This window comes from Pristiophorus japonicus, chromosome 3 (assembly GCF_044704955.1).
Source record: "Pristiophorus japonicus isolate sPriJap1 chromosome 3, sPriJap1.hap1, whole genome shotgun sequence".
Taxonomy (NCBI): Eukaryota; Metazoa; Chordata; class Chondrichthyes; family Pristiophoridae; genus Pristiophorus; species Pristiophorus japonicus.
Genome location: NC_091979.1, coordinates 79,047,660 through 79,070,789, shown reverse-complemented (window position 1 = coordinate 79,070,789; position 23,130 = coordinate 79,047,660). Strand labels below are relative to the sequence as shown.

At 48.0% G+C, this 23,130-nt stretch overlaps 1 protein-coding gene across 2 annotated transcripts in view; it reads right to left on the bottom strand.

The window, feature by feature from the left end:
- The window catches only part of faima (Fas apoptotic inhibitory molecule a), a 98,812-nt gene that overhangs the window by 31,564 nt on the left and 44,118 nt on the right, over positions 1-23,130 (bottom strand). For both annotated transcript variants that reach the window (XM_070874519.1, XM_070874518.1), the window contains 2 exons: positions 14,447-14,571; positions 6,427-6,655 (listed from right to left, as the gene is read on the bottom strand). In XM_070874519.1, the coding sequence (XP_070730620.1) occupies positions 6,427-6,655; positions 14,447-14,557 (340 nt within the window). In that variant the 5' untranslated portion in view covers positions 14,558-14,571. The remainder of the gene's footprint in view (positions 1-6,426; positions 6,656-14,446; positions 14,572-23,130) is intronic.

The following is a 23,130-nucleotide window of genomic DNA, read 5'->3' as shown; positions in this document are numbered from 1 at the left end:
TTACTGGAATTCTTTGAGGATATAACGAGCATGGTGGATAGAGGTGTACCGATGGATGTGGTGTATTTAGATTTCCAAAAGGCATTCGATAAGGTGCCACACAAAAGGTTATTGCAGAAGATCAAGGTACGTGGAGTCAAAGGAAATGTATTAGCATGGATAGAGAATTGGCTGGCGAACAGAAAGCAGAGAGTCGGGATAAATGGGTCCTTTTCGGGTTGGAAATCGGTGGTTAGTGGTGTGCCACAGGGATCGGTGCTGGGACCACAACTGTTTACAATATACATAGATGACCTGGAAGAGGGGACAGAGTGTAGTGTAACAAAATTTGCAGATGACACAAAGATTAGTGGGAAAGTGGGATGTATAGAGGACACAGAGAGGCTGCAAAGAGATTTAGATAGGTTAAGCAAATGGGCTAAGGTTTGGCAGATGGAATACAAAGTCGGAAAGTGTGAGGTCATCCACCTTGGGGAAAAAAAACAGTAAAAAGGAATATTATTTGAATGGGGAGAAATTACAACATGCTGAGGTGCAGAGGGACCTGGGGGTCCTTGTGCATGAAACTCTTTTTGGAGTTCACCTGCAAAACATAAAACATTAAACGGTGCCACCCGACCTGGGTGACACTCCAGACATTTACAAGGCCCTTTTTTTCCCCCCCCCTTTTTTTTTTGTGTTTTCTTTTTTTTTTTTTGGGCACTAAAATCACAATTTTCCCCAGTGCCCCCTATAAAAGGGAAGGGGGACACTAAAAGCACCGGCAATTAAGACAAATTAAACTTAAAAAACGTAAAATCAAATTAAAATTTGGTTGCCGGGCGTGATGATGCACTCCAGTCCCTCCGGTGCCCACCTCTCGCGGAAGGCCGCGAGCGTACCGGTGGACACCGCGTGCTCCATCTCCAAGGACACCCTGGACCGGATGTAAGAGCGGAAGAGAGGCAGGCAGTCAGGTTGAACGACCCCCTCGACCGCCCGCTGCCTGGACCGGCTGATGGCACCCGTGGCCGTGCCCAGGAGCAGTCCTACGAGGAGGCCTTCGGACCTACCCGCTCCCCTCCGCACAGGGTGCCCAAAGATCAGAAGTGTGGGACTGAAGTGCAGCCAGAATTTCAGGAGCAGCCCCTTCAAATAATGGAACAGGGGCTGCAACCTTGTGCACTCAATAAAAACATGGAACACGGACTCCTCCAGACCGCAGAAATTGCAGGCGGCCTGGGAGTCCGTGAACCGGCTTAAAAATTTATTGCACGGCACTGCTCCGTGCACCACCCTCCAGGCCAAGTCCCCGATGAATAGTGGGAGGACCCCTGCGTAGAGTGCCCTCCATCGGGGACCCCCGCCTCCTCCGGACGGCAAGATGGTACGCCATGGCGTGTCCGGACGGCCGGCGAGGATGGCAAAGTTGAGGGTGTGCAGGAGCAGCCCGTACAGGAAACCCCTCCGCGCGGAACTGAAAGGCACGGAGGGGATTTCCCCGAGGCGGCTCAAGTTGTGAGGCGCCGGCCCCCGAGGGAGGTTCCGGGGTTTGGCGCCGATGAGGAATTCCGTCCGGACGGGGGTCAGTTCGGACGGGATCTCCCCACGTGCTTGAGCCTCCTCGATGCACCTAACGGAGTCAGGGCCCAGAGCTGTTTTTAGCGACTCGATGGCATCGGCCGCGTGGCGGACGTTGGCAGAATTTAGGCGCCGCGCCAGCGTGTCTGGCGCCATCCAGCCCGCTCCTCCACCATCGAGCAGGTCCCTGACCCTGGTCACCTCACCAGCCACAGCCCTCTCTTCCGACCACCACATAAAACCTCGGCCGTGGAGGTACGGATTCCCGAGCAGCGGTTCCTGCAGGACGGCCGCCACTCCAGCCGGCGGAGAGCTGCGCTTGGTGGAGACTTTGTTCCAGACCCTGATGAGTTCCCTGTAAAAGACAGGCAGCTCCCGGAGGGCGGTCCTGGCACCCCCCAAGTTCACAAACAGGAGCTGCGTGTCATAATTGAGGTCGAGCTGCTGGCGGAAGAAATACCTCGCCAGAGCGCACCACCTAGGAGGGGGCTCGACGTAAAGGTATCTCTGCAGGGTCTGAAGACGGAAAGTCGCGAGCTGGGCGCTGACGCACACCAACGACTGACCGCCCTCCTCAAGCGGGAGACTCAAGACCGCGGCAGAGACCCAGTGCTTCCTGTTGTTCCAGAAGAAGTCCACCAGCTTCTTCTGTATCTTGGCGACAAACGCAGGGGGAGGGGTCAAAGTGACCAGCCGGTACCACAGCATTGCGGCCACCAGCTGGTTTATGACTAGCGCTCGACCCCTGTAGGACAGCACTCGGAGCAGTCCTGTCCAGCGCCCTAGGCGAGCGGCGACCTTGGCCTCCAGCTCCTGCCAGTTCGCCGGCCAGGCTCCCTCGTCGGGGCTAAGGTAGACTCCCAGATAGAGGAGATGGGTCGTGCTCCAGGCAAAAGGCCTGAGCTCCTCCGGCAGGGAGTCCACCCGCCACTGACCCACCAGGAGTCCGGAACATTTCTCCCAGTTGATCCTGGCGGAGGACGCGGCCGAGTAAATCTCCTGGCACTCACGCATCCTCCGCAGGTCAGCGGGATCCTCTACCGCGAGGAGCACGTCATCGGCGTAAGCCGAGAGGACGACCTCCACGCCCGGCCCTTGCAGAGCCAGTCCCGTCAACCTCGTCCGCAAGAGGCGCAGGAAAGGCTCCACGCAAACGGCGTATAACTGGCCGGACATGGGGCATCCCTGGCGCACCCCTCTCCTAAAGCGAAGGGGCGCCGTCAAGGACCCGTTAACCTTAATCAGACACTCCGCGGCGGCGTACAAAAGTCGGATCCGGGCGACGAAATGCGTCCCGAACCCGAAAGCGCGCAGAGTTCCGAGCAGATAGTCATGATCCACCCTGTCGAACGCCTTCTCTTGGTCGAGGGATAGGAAGGCGACCGACAGACCAGCCTCCTGGGAACAATGGATGAGGTCCCGGACCAGATGTCCTTGTGCATGAATCCCAAAAAGTTAGTTTGCAGGTGCAGCAGGTAATCAGAAAGGCGAATGGAATGTTGGCCTTCATTGCGAGAGAGATGGAGTACAAAAGCAGGGAGGTCCTGCTGCAACTGTATAGGGTATTGGTAAGGCCGCACCTGGAGTACTGCGTGCAGTTTTGGTCACCTAACTTAAGGAAGGATATACTGGCTTTAGAGGGGGTACAGAGACGATTCACTTGGCTGATTCCAGAGATGAGGGGGTTACCTTATGATGATAGATTGAGTAGACTGGGTCGTTATTCGTTGGAGTTCAGAAGGATGAGGGTGATCTTATAGAAACATTTAAAATAATGAAAGGGATAGACAAGATAGAGGCGGAGAGGTTGTTTCCACTGGTCGGGGAGACTAGAACTAGGGGGCACAGCCTCAAAATATGGGGGTGCCAATTTAAAACCGAGTTGAAAAGGAATTTCTTCTCCCAGAGGGTTGGGAATCTGTGGAATTCTCTGCCCAAGGAAGCAGTTGAGGCCAGCTCATTGAATGTATTCAAGTCACAGATAGATAGATTTTTAACCAATAAAGGAATTAAGGGTTACGGGGAGCGGGCGGGTAAGTGGAGCTGAGTCCACGGCCAGATCAGCCATGATCTTATTGAATGGCGGAGCAGGCTCGAGGGGCTAGATGTTCCTAATTCTTATGTTCTTATGTACCCTTGCCTAACAAAATCTATCAATCTCAGTTTTGAAATTTTCAATTGACCCAGCCTCAACAGCTTTTTGTAAGATGTGAGTTCCAGATTCCCACTACCCTTTGTGTGAAGATATGCTTCCTGACATCACTCTTGAACTGCCTAGCACTAATTTTAAGATTACGCCCCCTTGGTCTGGACTCCCCCACGAGAGGAAATCTTTTCTCTCCTCCACAGTTCCTAGTTTCTCACTATTTATAAAATACTCCTGTCACCAAGGTGGATGACCTCACACTTCCCCACATTGAACTCCATCTGCCATGGTTTTTCTCACTTACTTAATCTATCAATGTCTATTTGTAAATTTCTGCTCCTATTTGCACTATTTACTGTGTCACCTAACTTGGTGTCATCAGCAAACTTGGATATACAGCTCTCTATTCCTTCATCCAAGTCATTTATAAATATAGTGAAAAGCTGAGGCCCCAGTACAGAGCCTTGGGGGACCTCACTAATCACATCTTGCCAATTGAAGTACATACCCATTATCTCTACTCTCTGTCTCCAATTCCTGACCCATGTCAATAGATTGCCTCCAATTCCATGCGCTTTTATTTTTGCTAACAGTCTCGTGCATGGAATCTTATCGAATGCCTTCTGGAAGTCCATATAAATAACATCCATAGGGCTAGAATTTCCAAACAATCTGCCAGCGCCCGATTACCACCCAAAATACCACTAAGATTCCAAAATTTATCGTCAGCAAAAAATTCCCGCAGAAATGAAAAAAATGGGCATTACATCCCGATTCTCGGCAAAAAAGTAGAATCTTGGGTCAATTGGGTGTTTCTTAAAGAAAATGGGTGGTAATTAATAAATGTACTAAAAATTTACACCGAGGCTGCAGGTTGGGCCTAGGAGGAGAAAAACACAAAAAGTATTATTTCTAAAAACATGAAATAAAAAATCAGGACCCTTTTCACTTAAATCACTACAAGAGAATTTAAAAATAATTAGTAAAAAAACAATTACTTACCTTTTTCTTGCAGAGCTACTTACCTACTGCCCAGCTCCGCTGATTCTCGTGGGCATTTGTTTTTTCAACTTACTTACGGGTCACCGCTGAGCCAAAAACCGTGCCATGGCGATTTATGGACGGTGCACTCCGGCGTTCCGCTCCCCAGCGGTACTTCGAAACCGCCGGCGGAACTCAGCTGGGGAATTTTTTACCGACCCGGTTCTCGCCAAAACGGCCAATGCTTCCGTGAAACCGGGCAGTGAAGCACTGGAAATTCTAGCCCAAAGACTCTCTTATATACCATGTTAATTACCTCCTCAAAAAATTCAACTAGGTTCGTTAGACATGACTTACTCTTTACACATCCATGCTGACTCTCTCTGATCAGTTCATAGGGGTACATGGGGCGGTTCAGCAACATTTGGGATGAGATAAGTGTGGGGGTGGGTGATATTTTATGTGTAGAAATAGGTGATCTTGGTGAAGATTCTGATATGAGCTTTAAAGCTCAGCTCAACGTGAAACTAGAGACCAATGTTGTGCAGCTCAGATTTAGCCTGAGCGAGCAGGAGGAGAGAAGGATGGAATGAGTGCAAGGTGTGGAGTTTTTGACAGGGGCTAAACAGGATATCATTATATTACCAATGTTAATTTGGAGGAAGCACAGTGGTTGAGTATGGAGGTGCAAGGGTAGAGTTGGATGTTGTCAAATATGAAAGCTAACCCCATGATTAGAGATGATGGTGCCAAAGAGCAGAATGTACACGAGGAAAAGGAGATGAACAAGGGATGCTCCCAAGGTGATCGTGTGAGTAGGAAAATAAGGCATCGTTGGAATAATGCTGACTATGTAGAAGAAGTGGAATCATGAAGTGGAAGAGAACTGAGTGGTTGACTGTGTCGAATGCCAGGGCAAGAGTGAGGATGACAATGGGGGAATCATATACCATGGCTGTAATCACAAAGAATGCTGTTAGTGACTTTGCCCAGGGCAGTCTCAGTGCAGGGGCAAGTAACATAGCAACTGAGAGAGGGGAGCACATACTTAGTTGGCACCATTTTTAAGGACCACAGAGAGGAAAGGAGGTTGGAGATAGAACAGCAGTTGGATAGGATGGATGGTTTGAGAGTGGCTTTTGAAGAGGGCAATAGGAGCAATTTGAAAGACAGAGGGCCAAACTCCAAGGAAAGGGAACTACTGGTATCCGTGAGCATTAGGTTATAGAGATAGTCATAATGTAGCAAGGGGCTGGATTGTGAGGCAGTTGAAAGTGCAGGAGGCAGGTTTCATAGAAACATAGAAACATAGAAAATAGGTGCAGGAGTAGGCCATTCGGCCCTTCTAGCCTGCACCGCCATTCAATGAGTTCATGGCTCAACATTCAACTTCAGTACCCCATTCCTGCTTTCTCGCCATACCCCTTGATCCCCCTAGTAGTAAGGACCTCATCTAACTCCCTTTTGAATATATTTAGTGAATTGGCCTCAACAACTTTCTGTGGTAGAGAATTCCACAGGTTCATCACTCTCTGGGTGAAGAAGTTCCTCCGCATCTCGGTCCTAAATGGCTTACCCCTTATCCTTAGACTGTGACCTCTGGATGAAGGAGATGAGCTTGATGATAGTGGTGAGACACAAGCTAGAGTGATGGGTTGCAGGGGGATTCACACACAGTGTGGTAGATGTCTCAAACTAGTGTAGAAGCAAAAAAACTTCCTACCCGAACATGCACCTACCCAGCACTATTCGAGAATCTACTCCATCCAGATTTAATAGCCATGTGTTTGTTGTCTTTGACCTGTTCTCCATATACTTCTTCAGGCTTTTCCCATTGATTTCCAATGTGTATTCATAAGCAAAACCACTAACTGCATCAATGTTGATTGTTGCTTTTGTTTTAGTTGACCCGACTGCAAAGGTTTCCTTCCCAACAAGTTTGAACATCCAGTCCCTCCGTATAATTTCCTGATAATAAAATATTGTTTGTTACACATAAAAAAAGTTTCTTCCATTATTGAAGATTTTCAAATGTTACATCAAAACTAAGTTACAATAAATAAAACACATTGTATGCAAAAACAATGACTATTGGGAGCATGTTACAAATCTTAAGGGGCCATAAGACATAAAAAATCCAAATCAAACAGCAGAGGCCAGATATTAGAGTCTATTAAACAATCATAAAGAAACAAGAAAAAACAAACTTGGATCGATATAGTGCCTTATCAAATCCTCAGAACCTTGTAGTTTGCTTTACAAATAATGGCTAACTTTTGAGGTGCAGTCACAGTTATGCAGGGATACATAGCAGCCAATGTACATACATTGATTTCTCACAAAGAACAAACAAATAACTCATCAGATAATCTGTTTCTGGTGGTGTTGGTTGAGAGAAGAATGCTGGCCAAGACACTTGAACTCCCTACTCTTTGAATCGTGGCATGGAATCTTTGAAGTCTATCTTAAAGATGGTATGTCAGGCAGTGCAATGTTTCTTTAATAATATACTGGATGTCAAGCTACATTTTGTAGCTTAAATCCATCGTGAAACTTGAGCTTGCCATCTTATAACTCAAGAGGCGAGAGTGCTTCCAACTGAGCCAAGCTGATGCACCAATAAAACCATGCTGGCATGTAAATCCGAAAACTCCTGCAATGGTGTACCTGACAAGTTATGCCAAAATGTATCCGTTTTTATGCCCAATTTGCAAATGGCTATTTAAGCTGAAATTCCATACGGAGTTCAATTGATTATGTTGGAATAGTTTTCAAAATCAGCAGAAAAACCACCATGATTTCAGCGTAACCAACAAGATCCTCAGATAACCTTTGTGTGTGCAACCTAGATAAAAGCACCATTCTTCAGATTGAGGCTTGGGAGTTGTAGTCCCAGAGTGTTTCCAGTGTCTCAACAGCATTTCCCTTTGCACATGGAGAAATGAGCACTGAGGAGCCCAAATTTGGCAGGAAGAATGCCTGCGGCTTTCCATAGGGTGACCAACCTGGGCACTTGAAAGCCTAATGGTTCTTTCTTTTCCTTTGATGGACAAACAGGTATACAATTTGCCGAATCTTCACCCCCACATGGAGAAGGCAGAGCAGCTACTCTGCCAGGCCATAGCCGCATGGCTATGGCCTGGCAGAGGCCAAGGGTGTTGTGTATTGCTCTGGTACATTAAATGTATGATATAAGTACAATGGTGCACCACAGAGGGCGCTGTGGTGGGAGACCTGAAAGTACCTGCACGAGGCATAATAAAAGGCTGCCCACCCCACCTGGAGGCCACTCTGGAGCTGTTCAATAAAGGACTAAGGTCACAGCAGTTAGATCAACGCCAGACCGTGTGGAGTCAGTGATTTGTGTGCTACATACACCACATTGGCAACGAGGAAGTGGACGAACTCCACGCAACCATGGCTACTCTGGGCTCGCTAAAGGATTTTACCATGGGCAATGATTGGGAGGCCTTTATGGAAAGGCTCGAGTACTACTTCACAGCAAACGACCTGACGGGGAGCACGGACGCAATGAAAGATAAGCGCATGGCAATATTGCTTTCCAGTTGTGGCGATGTGGTTTACTGTCTCGTCAGGGATTTGCTGGCACTCGCGAGCGCCAGGGACAAGTCATATGAGGAGCTGGTCGCACTCATTCGTGATCAGTTGAAAGCAAGGAGAGCATCCTCACGGCCAGATACAAATTTTACCATCACTGCAGACCCGAGGGCCAGGATGTCACCAAATATGCTGCGGACCTCAGGAGACTTGTGGCGCCGTGTGATTTTGGCGCACACCTTGACGAGGCGTTGCGGGACGTTTTCGTCATGGGGATTGGCCATGAGGGCCTCCTTCACAAACTGCTAGCCACGGAACCCAGTCACCCTGACAAAGGCTATCACCATCAGCCGGGCATATATTACCTCGACTTGCAGCACCAAGCAAATGATCCACACAGTCTCGAACCCGGCAGGATAGCACCCACCATGGACAGAACTGCAGAACGTGGCCCTGCCCAGGGCAGAGAGCATGGATCTCAGGGTCCTAGAACTCAGAGTCCGCTGAGGGGGGCCAATCAAGCAGCACCATGCTGGCGCTGCGGAGGAAGCCATGGGGCTCACCAGTGCAGGTTTGCGGAGTATACGTGCAATACCTGCCACCTGAAAGGCCACCTTCAGCCTATGTGTAAAAGAAATCGGACTCACCATGTGGCTGAGGAGATGGGGGATGATCCACTGTTCAGCAAGGAGCAGGCAGAAGAAGATGAGGTGTTGGGACTGTATACGTGCACCGACGATTTGCCCCCAGTGATAATGGAAGTAAAAACTGACGGAGTCCCAGTGAGTATGGCAGTGGATACGGGATCGGGTCCGTCGTATTTGAGTCAGAGAACTTTTGAGAAACTGTGGGACAACCTGGCTGCATTACCCAAGCTGGTACCTACACCAAGGAACTGATACCTGTTCTTGGCAGAGCGGATGTGCAGGTATCTCACGGGGGCGAGAAGCACGGTTTACCCTTATGGGTCATTGCAGGCGATGGGCCAATGCGCCTCAGCAGAAGATGGATGGGAAAGTTCCGTAGGAGCTGGGAAGACTTCACTCCTCCACAGACTGCTCCTCCCCGGGTTCCCAAAGAGCAGCGCCAACCGAGCTGGAGCTGCAGCCTAAATCCACACACAGGCGACAGCAGCCCAGAGCTCCTGACCCCAAGCAATCCTGCAGCCTCAGCCTCCACAGACGAACAGACCCTGGAAGAACAGGTTTGCAGGTCAGCCTCCACAGATGAGCAGACCCTGGAAGAACAAAGTTGCAGGTGCGGGCCTATTGCTGGGGTGCAGGCCGGTGGGGCGCTGCGGGAGGCCCATCGGTGGCCGGCGGATTCGGGGGGCCCATGCAGTGGAACAGTCGGGCAGTGGCAGCGGCTGCAATGGTGGTGGCCACGGCAGCCGCAGGAGGCGGCCACGGGGGCAGCAGGAGGGGCAACAATTGGGGAGATCAACAGCTGGAGTTTGCACTGGGCAAGTGTGGAGACAACGGTGGGAGCGGAGGCTGCGGCGGACGTGACTCGGGGGAACGCGAACCAGAGCGGCGGATGCGGCAGCAGGCATGGAGCGACTCACAGGGACTGTGACTGATCGAGACCAGACCGACTTCTGCAAGATGGGCTGTTTTTTTCTCTCTTTTTTCCCTTCCCTGTTTCCTTGTCCCCTCTTCTTTCTTCGCCAGCGAGCTCAAGATGGCAGTGAGCCTCGTGGCAACGAAGCCCTGCAGACATAGGTCAGCAGAACACCTAAGATGGCGGTGCCGCATGGGAAGCCACAAGATGTTGTCTTAAAAGGGAAATGCTCCCGAGAGTCTTAAAAGGGCCTTACGCCATTGGCGGTCCCCAAGTAAAGACTTTTGTAAGGCAAGAGAGAGTTTAAATGTGCTATGTGAATGTAGGGATGGATTTATGATAAGAATTAATATTTTAATGTTGGATGGTTACCGTGTTTAAAATAATGGATATGAAATGCGAATTACGATAAGAGTTAATATTTCAATGCTGAATGGTTACTGTGTTTAAAATAATGGATATGAATTACGAAATATGATAAGGGTTAATATTTCAATGCTGAATGGTCACTGTGCTTGAAATCATGGACATGAATCACGGGAAGAGTTGATACCACGAGGTTCAAGAAAAAGGGACATGGATCCATGACTAACATTACCAATGGGCTAATGCGATGTTCGATTCAGGGGATTCAAGCAACGGCTTTTTGAACTGGGGGGGGAGTGAGATGTTGTGTATTGCTCTGGTACATTAAATGTATGATATAAGTACAATGGTGTACCACGAGGCAGTATAAAAGGCTGCCCACCACACCTGGAGGCCACTCTGGAGCTGTTCAATAAAGGACTACGGTCACAGCAGTTAGATCAACACCAGACCGTGTGGAGTCAATGATTTGTGTGCTACACACACCACAAAGGGGGTAGGTAGCCTCAGTCTGCAGCGAAAGGAGTACCTGAAGGCACTGGGATGCATTAAAGAGAGTACTAATGTGCTTCTGAGTGTTCAAAATAGAAAAGTGTTCTTTTGTCTAGCACTGATAACCCTTATTTGGAGAAGAAAGGAAAACAAATTAATGCAAATTAAGATATTATTTAGGGAACTCAAGTCTAGGAATAGTGTAAGTGGGAAACAATGCTGCTGAAATTGACCCATGTAGTTTCAGAAAGTGGGAATAGGAAATAATTGACAAATGCCAATTCTGGTGCGAAGAAATTAGCCACTGCCTTAATTTCTGAAGCAGCATAATTTAGCGCTAGGACAGATGTTGAGATTTCAAATATGAGAATTTGTACTGATTACTCCCCGATTTTACACGAACAAGACAGACTTATTAAAATCTTGAGAGTTTATTTTAAAAAGCACTTTAAAAAAAAATCTGCTGCAACCTCCCTTTCTGCTAGATTGCTCCAGAACACCAATAATGGGGACATCCATGTGTTCTGGAGTAGCTCCCTAGGACCTTAACTTTGGACTGCCTTGGAACCAATCTGAAGTTACGGCACTCAAATAAATCACCATCAGCTGGGTATTCTGTATTTATTTTTAGTGCAGGTCGAGTGTCCGAAATCCGGAGTTCCGAAATTCGATGGTCCGGAATCCGGACACTGGGCCGATCTGTGGCGAAGTCATCTGGAAACTGGTAAATGTTCTGAAATCCAGACTCTCTCGCCCCAGCGGCCCGACCTTGCCCTCGGCAACCCAACCACCCCCCCACCTTACCTTAGTGGCCCGACCTTGCCCCGGTGGCCCGACCTCGTCCCGACGGCCCGACTTCGACCCGGTTCTCGGCGGCCCGACCTCTCTACCTTACCTCTGCCACCCGGCCTCGTCTCGGTCCTCGGTAGCCCGACCTCGCCCGGTCTGACTTCGCCCCCCTCACCTCGGCAGCCTGATCTTGCCCCGGCCGTTGGCGGCCCGACCTCACTCCGGGCTTCGGCGGCCCGACTTCGCCTCCCCCACTTAACTCGGCGGCCCTACCTCGCCGTGGCCCTCGGCGGCCTGACTTTGCCTATCCACCTTACCTCGGCCGCCCGACCTCGCCCCGGTCCTCGGCAACCTGACCTCCCCCCACTTACCTCGGCCGCTCGATCTCGCCTCCGGCCCTCAGCAACCCGACCTCATCCTGGCCCAATCTCGCCACCGGCGGCCCAACCTCACCCCGGCCCTCGGCGGCTTGACCTCGCCCCAACCCTCGGCGGCCCGACCTTGCCCCCTTACCTCGGCAGTCTGATCTTGCCATGGTCCTCGGCGGCCCAACCTCGCCCCGTTACCTCAGTAGCCCAACCTCGCCCTGGCCCGACCTTGCCCCTTACCTCGGCAGCCGAACCTCGCCCCGGCCCTCGGCGGCCCGGCTTCACTTCCCCACCTTACCTCGGTGGCCCGACCTCACCCCAGACCTCGGCGCCCTATCCTCACCCCGGCCCGACCTTGCCCAGCCCTCGGCGGCCCGACTTTGCCTGCACCCCCTTACCAGGCGACCGACCTCGCCCTGGCTCTCAGCAGCCCGACCTTGTCTTCCCCATCCCCCATACCTCGGCTGCCCGACCCCCCTCTCACCCCCGACCCCACCTATCCCGGAGGCCTAACCTCACCCCGGCCCTCGGCAACCCGACCTCCCCATTACCTCGGCTGTCCGTACTCGCCCTGGCGGCCTGACCTTGCCCCGGCCCTCGGCAACCTGACCCCCCCCTCTTACCTCGGCCGCCTGACCTTGCCCCGGCCCTCGGCAACCCGACCCTCCCCCCACTTACCTCGGCCGCTCGATCTCGCATCCGGCCCTCAGCAACCCGACCTCATCCTGGCCCAATCTCGCCTCCGGCGGCCCAACCTCACCCCGGCCCTCGGCGGCTTGACCTCGCCCCAGCCCTCGGCGGCCCGACCTTGCCCCCTTACCTTGGCAGTCTGATCTTGCCACGGTCCTCGGCGGCCCAACCTCGCCCCCTTACCTCGGCGGCCCAACCTCGCCCCCTTACCTCAGTGGCCCAACCTCGCCCTGGCCCGACCTTGCCCCTTACCTCGGCAGCCGGCCCTCGGCGGCCCGCCTTCAGTTCCCCCGCTTACCTCGGTGGCCCGACCTCACCACAGTCCACGGCGCCCTATCCTCACCCCGGCCTGACCTTGCCCCAGCCCTCGGCGGCCCAACTTTGCCTGCCCCCCCTTACCTCGGCGACCGACCTCGCCCTGGCTCTCGGCAGCCCGACCTTGTCTTCCCCACCCCCCATATCTCGGCTGCCCGACCCCCCTCTCACCCCCGACCCCACCTATCCCGGAGGCCTAACCTCACCCCGGCCCTCGGCAACCCGACCTCCCCGTTACCTCGGCTGTCCGACCTCGCCCTGGCGGCCTGACCTTGCCCCGGCCCTCGGCAACCTGACCCCCCCCCCCCTCCTTATCTCGGCTGCCCGACCTCGCCCCGGTCCTTGGCGGTCCAACCTCACCCGGCCCGACTTCGCCCCCTTACCTCGGCAGCCTGATCGCGCCCCGGCCATTGGCGGCCCAACCTCACCCGGCCCGACTTTGTCCCCTTACCTCGGCAGCCTGATCTCGCCCCGGCCATTGGCGGCCCGACCTCACCCCGGGCTTCGGCGGCCCGACTTCGTCTCCCCCCACTTACCTCGGCGGCCCTTCTTTGCCTACTCACCTTACCTCGGCCGCCCGACCTCGCCCCGGTCCTCGGCAACCCGACCTCCCCGCCTTACCTCGGCCGCTCGATCTTGCCCCGGCCCAACTTCACCCTGGTCCTCGGCAACCCGACCTCCCCACCTTACCTCGGCCGCTTGATCTCGCCCCGGTCCTCGGCGGCCCGACCTCATCCTGGCCCGACCTCGCCCCCAGCTCTCGGCGGACCGACCTCGTCCCAGCCCGCGGCAGACCGACCTCGCTCCCTTACCTCGGCAGCCGGACCTCGCCCCGGCCCTCGGCGGACCAACCCCACCCCTGCCCTCGGCAGCCCGAGTTCGCCTCCTTCCCCTCACCTCGGCGAGTGACCTCGTCCCGGCTCTCGGTAGCCCAACCTCACCTCAGTCCTCGGCGGCCCGACCTTTCCCCGGCGGCCCGACCTCACCCTGGCTCCCGGCAGCCCGACCTAGTCTTCCCTACCCCCCATACCTCGGCTGCCTGACCCCCTCTTCCCCCCCGACCCCACCTACCTCGGCCCAAGCAAAGACGTTCTGAAATCCGGAAATACCCGGAATCAAGAACAGCCTTGGCCCTGAGGTTTCCGGACATCACATCTGTGTAAGCATAATCTGATAATCTATACATTTATATGTATGTATAAATAATATTTTACGCTGCTAGGTATGGTTCCCTGAGCACTAGCAGTTCCTTGATACTTCGCCCAAGTGGCCAATCTTCTTGTGCGAACTCAGTAATGGCAGGCTACTGGACAGTGGGAAACAGTGGATCTTACATCCACACACATGTGCTTTCCAACATGAGTTATTGAATAGTTAGTAGGAACAGAAATTTTGCATAATTTTCGCTCTCCCTAACCGGCATCAAGGTCAATTGCAGCATCCCAATTGACTTCCCAATTAAGGTTCCATCCTAAAACCTTCTGGTTTGTATGGATAAGCATTACACAATGAAGTGCACTTTTTTCACAAAGCCATCAGGGGAGTGGGTATACACAAAACTAGCATGGCAAATTTAATGTCATCATTGAGACAATATTAAAACAAACTTTGAATAACTTACCTTTCCATCAACATACACCACTCGCTTTCCTGAGGTGGTGCCATGCTCAAATTCTATTTTGTGAACACCATCACTTAGAGCTACTTCCCACACTGCCACTAGATCAGCCATTTTCTCAAAGTGGCCTAAACAAAAATATAAAAATATCATTTTTTTAAAAATATACAAGAGGCATGAACCAACACTACAAACTTTGTCATGGCATCTAGAATTCTAAATGCACAGATGTAATTAGCACAACTGAATGTTTATTCGCATTATACAATCCAGTGAATTGTTAACACATATTCAGAAGTTCAAAGGCAGGTGTTCAAAAGACAGCAATCTAGAGCACAATGGCAGCAAATGAACAGCAGCAAACATTTTAATGTAAGACGTTTAGAAATACATAGTTAAAGAGGCAAACTACAACAAGCAAGTACATAAATGACAAATTGCACATTCCAACAGGTGAGAACACAATGAGGGAGGAGCAATGCATAGCAGTTTAAAAAGGTGATTCATAAATGGAGATAGGGAAAAATCCTTGCGAAGATAATGAAATGTTTCTGTACACAGTAAATACAAGACAGACATACAAAAAAAGATGGAAACATATTTTTATAGCAAAAAACTCTTAGAAATTGACAATATTCCACCATTTAATACTGTTCTCCATTATTTAGGAAAGTATTAATCACCCCTATAAACTATAAATGTTTGCATTAAAATGATGTAAGTTTAATAACCAAGATAACAGAATTTCTTAACAGACATCTATAATATGTTTGGTATGCTGTCTTTGTAGTTTGAACACTATTACTGCACATCAATGTTCAAACCATTTCATGAAATCCTGCTCTGTCAGGATTTCTCTTGACAGATCCTCTGTATCCCCAGGAGAAGGACATCCGTGCGGGCGAGATTGGGCTATTTGCCCATCTCTTGCCCAGCGAATGTCCTTCAAACTCTTACGTCTGGTAAAAGCAGCGTAAGAGGTTTAAAACATATAAAAATAAAATTTAAAAACACATTTTTATGTTAAAAACCCTGTCCACTAAGTTAAGTTTATTTTAAACCCTATTAATACACTTTAAAAAAATCCAAAACATATATTTTTTCCTAAAACATTTAATTAACTTTAATTTCAGTTAATGTTAAATATGTGAAGTTTGTACTTTATTTTTTATGTTGTGTTTGGGTGTTTTAGGGGGTTACTTTCATTGATAGTAATAGGAACTTGGAGATACGGAGTTCCCATTATTATCAATGAAAATGCTGTACTGTGATTGGTTGTCCAGTCCCACATGACTTCAGCTTCTGCATCCGTACTTCCAAGACCAGAATCCAAAGCACCTCCGGGACCACTAGGTACTTTCGTAGAGGTACTTTCCCAGGAGATCACATGGTTTGGGATGGGGTGGAGTGTATATGTTGTGATACACAAGGTATCGCAATTGTGTGGGACAGGCTCGATAGACCAGATGGTCTTTACCTGTCCGTCATTGTTCGTCTGTTCGTAATTCTAGCTTTAAATCATTTCTTTCTCTCTCACTGCTAGCATTCACATAAGGTTACAGCATGAGAATTTACTCCTAAGATGAGAACTTATGGAGGGAAAGGACCATTGGGAGGAACTCAATGGATGAGAACTTCAAGCAATTCTGTCAGATTGGGTCTGGGTGACCTTTAAGAAAAGAACAGGCAGGCATCCAGCAAAAATTTAGAAGACTTGCTGATTCTTATAAATGTTGTTACTATTTAGTTGGCTAGCATTTAAAGAATTAATACATAATTTACAACAAACATACATTCCTTTAAGGCACAAAATCCCCACAGGAAACGTGGTCCAACTGTGGCTAACAAGAGAAGTTAAAGACAGTATTAGGTCAAAGGAAGAGGCTTATAATGTGCCAAAAAGAGCAGTAGGCCTGAGGATGGGGAAGATTTTAGAATTTAGCCAAGGAGGACAATGAAATTGATAAAGAAAGGGAAAAAAGATTGAGAGTAAATTGGAAGTGACATAAAAACATACTGTAAAAGCTTCTATAGGTATGTAAAAAGGAAAAGATTAACAAAAATAAATATGGGTCCCTTACAGGCTGAGACAGAAGAAATTATAGTGGGGAATAAGGGAATGACAGAGAAATTAAACAAATACTTTGTGTCTGTCTTCACGGAAGAAGACTCAAAAATGTCCCGGAAATAGTGGAGAACCAAGAGTCTAGAGAATGAGGAACCGAAAGAAATTAATTTTAGTAAAAAAAATAGCACTGGAAAAATTAATTAGACTGAAAGCTGATAACTCCCCTGGATCTGATGGCCTACATCCGAAGGTTTTGAAAGAGGTGGTTATAGAGATAGTGGATGCATTGGTTGTCATCTTCCAAAATTCCATAGATTCTGGAACAGTCCCATGGATTGGAAGATAGCAAATGTAATCCCACAATTTAAGAAAGGACGGAGAGAGAAAACAAGAACTACAGACCAGTTAAATATTAGAGAAAATGCTAGAATCTATTATTAAGCACGTGGTAACAGAGCACTTAGAAAATAATAATAGGAGTGGACAGATTCAACACAGATTTGTGAAAGGGAAATCATGTTTGACAAATCTGTTAGAGTTTTTCGAGGTTGTAACTAACAGAATAGATGTGAGGGAACCAGTGGATGTGGTTTATTTGGAATTTCAGAAGGCATTCGATAAGGTGCCACACAAGAAGTTATTAAACAAAATTAGGGCTCATGGAATAGGGGGTAATATATTAGCATGGATTGAGGATTGGTTAATGGACAGAAAACAGAGAGTAGGAATAAACGGGTCATTTTCAGGTTGGCAGGCTGTAATGAGTGGGGTACCGCAAGAATCAGTGCTTGGACCCCAGCTATTCACAATCTATATCAATGATTTGGATGAGGGGACCAAATGTATTATATGCAAGTTTGCTGATGATACAAAGCTAGGTGGAGATGTAAGTTGTGAGGAGGATGCAAAGAGACATCAAGGGTATATAGAAAGGCTAAGTGAGTGGGCAAGAACATGGCAAATGCAATATAATGTGGAGAAATGTGAAGTTATCCACTTGGGTAGGAAAAATAGAAAAGCAGAATATTTTTTTAAATGGTGAAAGATTGGGAAATGTTGGTCTTCAGAGTGACCTGGGTGTCCTTGTACATGAATCACTGAAAGTTAACATTCAGGTACAGCAAGCAATTAAGAAAACAAATGGTATGTTGGCCTTTATTACAAGAGGATTAGTGCATAAGAGTAAAGACGACTTATTGCAATTATATAGGGCCCTGGTGAGACCGCATCTGGAGTATTGTGTAAAGTTTTGGTCTCCTTACATAAGGAATGATATATTTGCCATAGAGGGAGTGCAACGAAGGTTCATCAGATTGATTCCTGGGATGGGGGAATTGTCCAATGAGGAGACCTTGAGTAGACTAGGCCTATATTTTCCAGAGTTCAGAAGAATGAGAGGTGGTCTCATTGAAACATACAAAATTCTTACAGGGCTTGATGGGGTAGATGCAGGGAAGATGTTTCCCCTGGCTGGGGAGTCTGTAACCAGGGGTCACGGTTTCAGAATAAGGGGTCGGCCATTTAGGACTGCGACGAGGAGGAATTTCTTCACTCGGAGGGTGGTGAATCTTTGGAATTCTCTACTCCAGAGAGCTGTAGAGGCTCAGTCTTTGAGTATATTCAAGACAGAAATCAATGGAATTTTGGCTAATAAGGGAATCAAGGGATATGGGGATAGTGCAGGAAAGTACTATTGAGGTAGAAGATCAGCCATGATCTTATTGAATGGCAGAGCAGGCTCGAGGGGCCAAATGGCCTAGTCCTGCTCCTATCTCCTATGTTCTTATGTTGTCAAGTTACCAAGTTTATGAATAATTTTGAAGTTAGTTAAAGGACCATCTAAAGGACCAATGCCATTAGATACAGCTGCTTTACTGGCTTTATAAAAGAAAGGGATCTCTTTGATCAAAAGTATAATTGAAGATACTTTTCCCTGGGGTCGAGTTCCACTTGCTCCTCTGTGTCCACCTCAATCTTGTACCAATCTCCTGGATCGAGGCCCATTGCAGGTGCATGGTGGGCTCATAATAACATAATAACATAAGAAATAGGAGCAGGAGTAGGCCATTTGGCCCCTCGAGCCTGCTCCACCATTCAATAAGATCATGACTGATCTGATCTTGTCCTCAACCCCACTTTTCTGCTCGCTCCCCATAACCCTTAACTCCCCTATCGTTCAAAAATCTGTCTATTTCCACCTCAAATATATTCAATGACCCAGCCTCCACAGCTCTCTGGGGTAGAAATTCCGAGGATTCATGACCCTCTGGGAGAAGAAATTCTCCTCATCTCTGTTTTAAATGGGCAACTCCTTATTCTGAAACTATGATGCCTAGTTCTAGATTCCTCCACGAGGGGAAACATTCTCTCTGCATTTACCCTGTCGAGCCCCTTCAGAATCTTATATGTTTCAATAAGATCACCTCTCATTCTTCTAAACTCCAAGGAGTATAGCCTCAACCTGCTCAACCTTTCTTCATAAGACAACTCCTTCATCTCAGGAATCAACCTAATGAACCTTCTCTGAACTGTCGCCAATGCAAGTACATCATTCCTTAAATAAGGAGACCAAAACTATATGCAGTACTCCAGGTGTGGTCTCACCAACGTCCTGTACAGTTGTAGCAGGACTTCCCTACTTTTATACGCCATCCTCCTTGCAATAAAGACAAACATTCCATTTGACTTATTAATTACTTGTTGTACCTGCATGCAAACTTATTGTGTTTCATGTACAAGGACTCCTAGATTGGTTTGTACCGCAGCATTTTGTGGTCTCTCTCCATTTAAATAATAATTTGCTTTCTTATTCTTCCTACCAAAGTGGATAACCTCACATTTTCCCACATTATACTCCATCTGTCAAATTTTTGCCCACTCACTTAGCCCATCAGTATCCTTTTGCAGATTTTTTGTATCCTCTTCACAACTTGCTTTTCCACCTATCTTGGTAGCTATCAGCAAATTTAGCTACATTACACTAGGTCTCTTCATCCAAATCATTAATTTTGATTGTAAATAGTTGAGGCCCCAGCACTGATCACTGTGGCACCCCACTAGTTACAGTTTGCCAACCTGAAAATGATCCATTTATCCCGACACTGTTTCTGTTAGTTAGCTAATCCTCTACCCATGCTGATATATTAACCCCAACCCTGTCAGCCCTTATCTTGTGCAGTAACCTTTAATGTGGCACCTTATCGAATTCCTTCTTGAAATCAAAATACACAACATCTACTGATTTCCCTTTATCCACCTTGCTCGATACATCCTCAAGGAACTCCAGCAAATGTGTCAAACATGATTTTCCTTCCATAACACCACGCTGACTCTGCTTGACTGTCTTATGATTTTCTAAATGTCCTGCTACCACTTCCTTAATAATGGACTCCAGCATTTTCCCAATGACAGATGTGAGGCTAACTGGTCTATAGTTGCCTGCTTTCTGTCTCCCTCCTTTCTTAAATAGGGATGTTACATTTACGATTTTCCAATCTGCTGGGATCTCTTCAAAATCCAGGAAATTTTGGTAGATTACAACAAATGCATCCACTATCTCTGCAGCCACTTCTTTTAAGACCCTAGGATGTAGGTCATCAGGTCGAGGGGACTTGTCCACCTTTAGTCCCATTAGTTTGCCTAGTACTTTTTCTCTAGTGATAGTGATTGTTTTAAGTGCCCTCCTTCCTGTAGCCCTTTGACTATCCATTATTGGGATGCTTTTAGTGTCTTCTACCGTGAAGACCGATACAAAACATTTGTTCAAAGTCTTTGCCATTTCCGTGTTTCCCATTATTAATTCCCCAGTCTCATCCTCGAAGCGACCAACATTTACTTTAGCTACTCTCTTCCTTTTTATATACCCGTAGAAGCTCTTACTGTCTGCTTTTATATTTCTTGCCAGTTTACTCTCATAATCTATTTTCTCTGTTTCTAAAAATTTCACAATCCTCTGACCTACCACTAATCTTTGCAACATTGTATGCCTTTGTTTTCAATTTGATACCATCCTTAATTTCCTTAGTTAGCCATGGATGGTTCATCCTTCTCTTAAGAGTCTTTCTTTCTCACTGCAATATATCTTTGCTGAGAGTTATGAAATAGCTCCTTAAATGTCTGCCACTGCTTATCTATCGTCTTACTTGAAGTTGCTGGAGAAATACCCCAACATCTCACCAACATCCTTTACAGTTGTAGCAGGACTTCCCTACTTTTATACGCCATCCTCTTTGCAATAAAGACAAACATTCCATTTGACTTATTAATTACTTGTTGTACCTGCATGCAAACTTATTGTGTTTCATGTACAAGGACTCCTAGATTGGTCTGTCGATCTCTCCGCAAGATCCTGCAAATCCACTGGGAGGACAGACGCACTAATGTTAGCGTCCTCGACCAGGCCAACATCCCCAGCATTGAAGCACTGACCACACTTGATCAGCTTCGCTGGGCAGACCATATTGTCCACATGCCAGACACGAGACTCCCAAAGCAAACGCTTCACTTGGAACTCCTTCACGGCAAATGAGCCAAAGGTGGGCAGACGAACCAGTACAAGGACACCCTCAAAGCCTCCCTGATAAAGTGCAACATCCCCACTGACACCTGGGAGTCCCTGGCCAAAGACCACCCTATGGGAAGGAAGTGCATCTGGGAGGGCGCCAAGCACCTCGAGTTTCATCGCTGAGAACATGCAGAAACCAAGCGCAGGCAGCGGAAAGAGCATACAGCAAACCAGTCCCACCCACTCCTTTCTCTCAATGACTATCTGCCCCACCTGTGACAGGGACTGTGGTTCTCATACTGGACTGTTCAGCCACTTAAGGACACATTTTTAGAGTGTAAGCAAGTCTTACTTGATTCTGAGGGACTACCTATGATGATGATCGTCTCACCCTTTAATCTAGTTTCCCAGTCCACTTTAGCCAAATCTTTCTTCATACCTTTGTAATTGCCTTAATTTAAGTTCAGGACACTAGTTTGAGATCCAAGTTTCTCACCCTCAAACAGAATTTGAAATTCTAACGTGCTATGATCACTCTTCCCTCGAGGATTCTTTACCATGAGATCTTGAATTAATCCTATCTCATTACACATTACCAGATCTAAAATAGCCTGCTCCCTGGTTGGTACCACAACAATATGTTCTAAGAAATATCCTGAGTACACTCTGTGAACTCGTCCTCAAGGAGACCTTTTCCAGTTTAATTTGTTCAATCTATGTGAAGATTAAAATCGACCATGATTATTGCAGTACCTTTCTTACAAGCCTCCATTATTTCTTGATTTATACTCTGTCCTGCACTGCAGCTATCAGAAACATAGAAAATAGGTGCAGGAGTAGGCCATTCAGCCCTTCGAGTCTGCACCACCATTCCATATGATCATGGCTGATCATGCAACTTCAGTACCCCATTCCTGCTTTCTCTCCATACCACTTGATCCCTTTAGCCATAAGGGCCACATCGAACTCCCTTTTGAATAAATCTAATGAACTGGCTTCAACAACCTTCTGTGGTAGAGAATTCCACAGGTTCACAATTCTCTGAGTGAAGAAGTTTCTCCTCATCTCAGTCCTAAATGGCTTACCCCTTATCCTCAGACTGTGACCCCTGGTTCTGGACTTCCCCAACATTGGGACATTCTTCCTGCATCTAATCTGTCCAGTCCCGTCAGAATTGTATATGTTTCTATGAGATCCCCTCTCATTCTTCTAAATTCCAGTGAATATAAGCCTAGTCGATCCAGTGTTTCTTCATATGTCAGTCCTGCCATCGCGGGAATCAGTCTGGTGAACCTTCGCTGCCCTCCCTCAATAGTAAGAATGTCCTTCCTCAGATTCGGAGACCAAAACTGAACACAATATTCAAGGTGTGGCCTCACCAAGGCCCTGTACAATTGCAGTAAGACCTCCCTGCTCCTATACTCAAATCCTCTCACTATGAAGGCCAACATGCCATTTGCCTTCTTCACCGCCTGCTGTACCTGCATGCCAACTTTCAATGACTGATGTACCATGACACCCAGGTCTCGTTGCACCTCCCCTTTTCCTAATCTGTAACCATTCAGATAATATTCTGCCTTCCTGTTTTTGCCACCAAAGTGGATAACCTCACATTTATCTACATTATACTGCATCTGCCATGCATTTGCCCACTCACCTAACCTGTCCAAGTCACCCTGCAGCCTCTTAGCATCCTCCTTACAGCTCACACTGCCACCCAGCTTAGTGTCATCTGCAAACTTGGAGATATTACACTCAATTCCTTCGTCTAAATCATTAATGTATATTGTAAAGAGCTGGGGTCCCCAGCACTGAGCCCTGTGGCACTCCACTAGTCACTGCCTGCCATTCTGAAAAGGACCATTTTATTTCTACTCTTTGCTTCCTGTCTGCCAACCAGTTCTCTATCACACTCTGGTTATCATTACTTCTATCGCTACCCTGCACTATTGCCTTCTCCTTTCTCTTTGACTCAAATGGACCATCAAGTGGAACTCCCTCCACCCCTGTGCAAACAAGGAAACTCCGGGAGAGAAATGTGTCACAGACCTGGGCCCCGCATGCTTCTGCCATTTTGCTGCAGCAAGGAGAAAGAATGGCCAAGGTAGTCCCAGC